Consider the following 2,020-nt stretch of genomic DNA (forward strand, 5'->3'; position numbering starts at 1 on the left):
CGTACACTGACGAAGATGGCTTGTTGATAACTGCGGTGATGCCGGTTGTTGACGCTATACCTTGCACCGTTAGGTGTGTCTTAGCATCGACAAGGCGCTTGCGGGAGATGTCCACGAGCAGGTCGAAATGACGGAGGAAATCCGCTGCGAGAATTGGTTAAGACATGTCCACTACGAGGAATACCCAACGGAAAACGCGACGGAGTCCAATGTTCAGCGTGAGCGCGCGCTCACCGTAAGTCATGATGTGGTCTTGTTGGCGGCTTGAAGCTTAAGTGCAGATCGGCGATTCTTCGGGAATGCGGGTGAGAGTGGAACAACGCTAACTTCGGCTCCCGTGTCCACGAGGAAACGGAGCCCAGAGGCCTTGTCTAAAACGAAGAACAAACGGCTGCTTGCTGGACCGCCACCACTCGCCGCTTCTAGTGGTGAGTCGGAGCGTTTCCCGAGAAAGTGCAGAGAGATGAGCACTTTCGGGCGGCTTCACCGAAGGTCCGGTGATACCAACACTCGCCGGCATGCGGAGGCTGTGATGAGGAGCGCCGGCGGGAAGAGGATCGAGAGCGCGCAGACAAAGTAGCTATCTGAGCGGATAGCTGTTCGATCTGGCTGCGAAAGTCGTCGCGTAGGGCTTGCAGGTCTGGTGGCGAAGGGCGAGATGCCTCACTTGTGCAAGTAGTCGCGATCGCTGACATGGTTGGGGAGTCGAATTCCATCACGGTGTCGGCAAGCTGCGCGAGCTTTTCCAGGGACATGTCCGCTGCAGCGGCGAGCACCATGCGGACGGTCGAAGGCAGGCGCTGTAGGAAGAGCTCTCGTAGCAGGTCCTGATCGAACGAGGTGGCCTTATCACCAAGTAGCTGATGAAGACGGCGCAAAAGCTGTGAAGGCTTACGGTCGCCTAGTTCTTCAGCAGAAAGCAGCTGTTGAAGGCGCTGCCTCTCTGAAGATGAAGTGCGTTTCAGGAGCTCGCCCGATAACTTCTCATAGGGGTTCGTCTCCGGTGGGGCCAGAATGAGGTCTCTGATTTCGCTGGCGATCTCCGCTGGAAGCGCGGACACCACGTGGTGAAATTTTGTTGTCTGAGTCGTTACCCGGGCCGTGACAAACTGGCTGTTTACTTGCGCTAGCCAGAGAGACGGATCAGCAGGCCAGAATTGCGGAAGCCGAAAAGAGACGGCGGAGACTGCTTGCGTCGCTGCAGGGTCGGGGGATGCTTGTCTGGAATCACCGGTGGTTTCCATTGTCGTCGCAGCCAGGAAAATGCTTGTAAAAATTTCGATAGTCCGTGGTCACCACTTTGTAGACGTCCAGGGCGTTGGTTGCGTGATGATATTGCGTGTTCGCAAGTAAAGAGAGACAAAGGCACGTCTACAATAAGAACTCGTATATTTAAGCAAAAGCGCTGCGAGGTGAACGAGGCAGCAGCGACGGGGCGACTGGCATAGCTTCGGCCCGGTGGCTGTGTTTACAACACCCGGCCGACCAGGCCGCCGTAACTCGAGTTCCCAGGCCACACTCCGTGCCCGCACAGTAAACACAACACGATGCGAACGTGGACTCCGAGCGCCGAGCACGCTCACTCGGCGCGGTTGCTATATAGGTTATTAACATATTTTTCTCCACATTCGACGGGCAAACATTAAAAGTGACCGTGGTTTCACATATATCATATCACGTATATCGTGAAAATAAAGCGCATCTCCTCGTCTTTCTCTGCCAAGCTAGAATTTGTGACACATGTTCGGGACCCGTTAGGCTAGCATCTATCGGCACCATCGAATCAGACATTCGATATTCAGCGATACCAAAGCATTCCGCCGCGCACGATACTGAAAGCAGCGCGCGACACTGGATAAGCAGTGCAGGCTCCAGTGTGTGCCAGCGCACGCCAGTGGGAATTCCAGCGTCTCCAGCGCTTCCCAGTGAGCGCTAGCATCACAGCGGAAAAGCCAGCGGCTCTACCAGTGCGACCCAGCTCTGTCCCAGTGCTTTCACCGGAGTCCCAGTGAATTCGAGC

The 2,020-nt window shown here is 55.5% G+C and overlaps 1 protein-coding gene across 1 annotated transcript; it reads right to left on the bottom strand.

Annotated features, from left to right (window-relative positions):
* Positions 1 to 422: 422 nt before the first annotated feature.
* Positions 423 to 1,244, bottom strand: LOC119375336 (uncharacterized). The gene has a single exon (XM_037645515.1). The coding sequence runs from the start codon at positions 1,242 to 1,244 to the stop codon at positions 423 to 425; it is 822 nt and encodes a 273-aa protein (XP_037501443.1).
* Between the last annotated feature and the right edge of the window lie 776 nt (positions 1,245 to 2,020).

This window comes from Rhipicephalus sanguineus, chromosome 11 (genome assembly GCF_013339695.2).
Source record: "Rhipicephalus sanguineus isolate Rsan-2018 chromosome 11, BIME_Rsan_1.4, whole genome shotgun sequence".
NCBI lineage: Eukaryota > Metazoa > Arthropoda > Arachnida > Ixodida > Ixodidae > Rhipicephalus > Rhipicephalus sanguineus.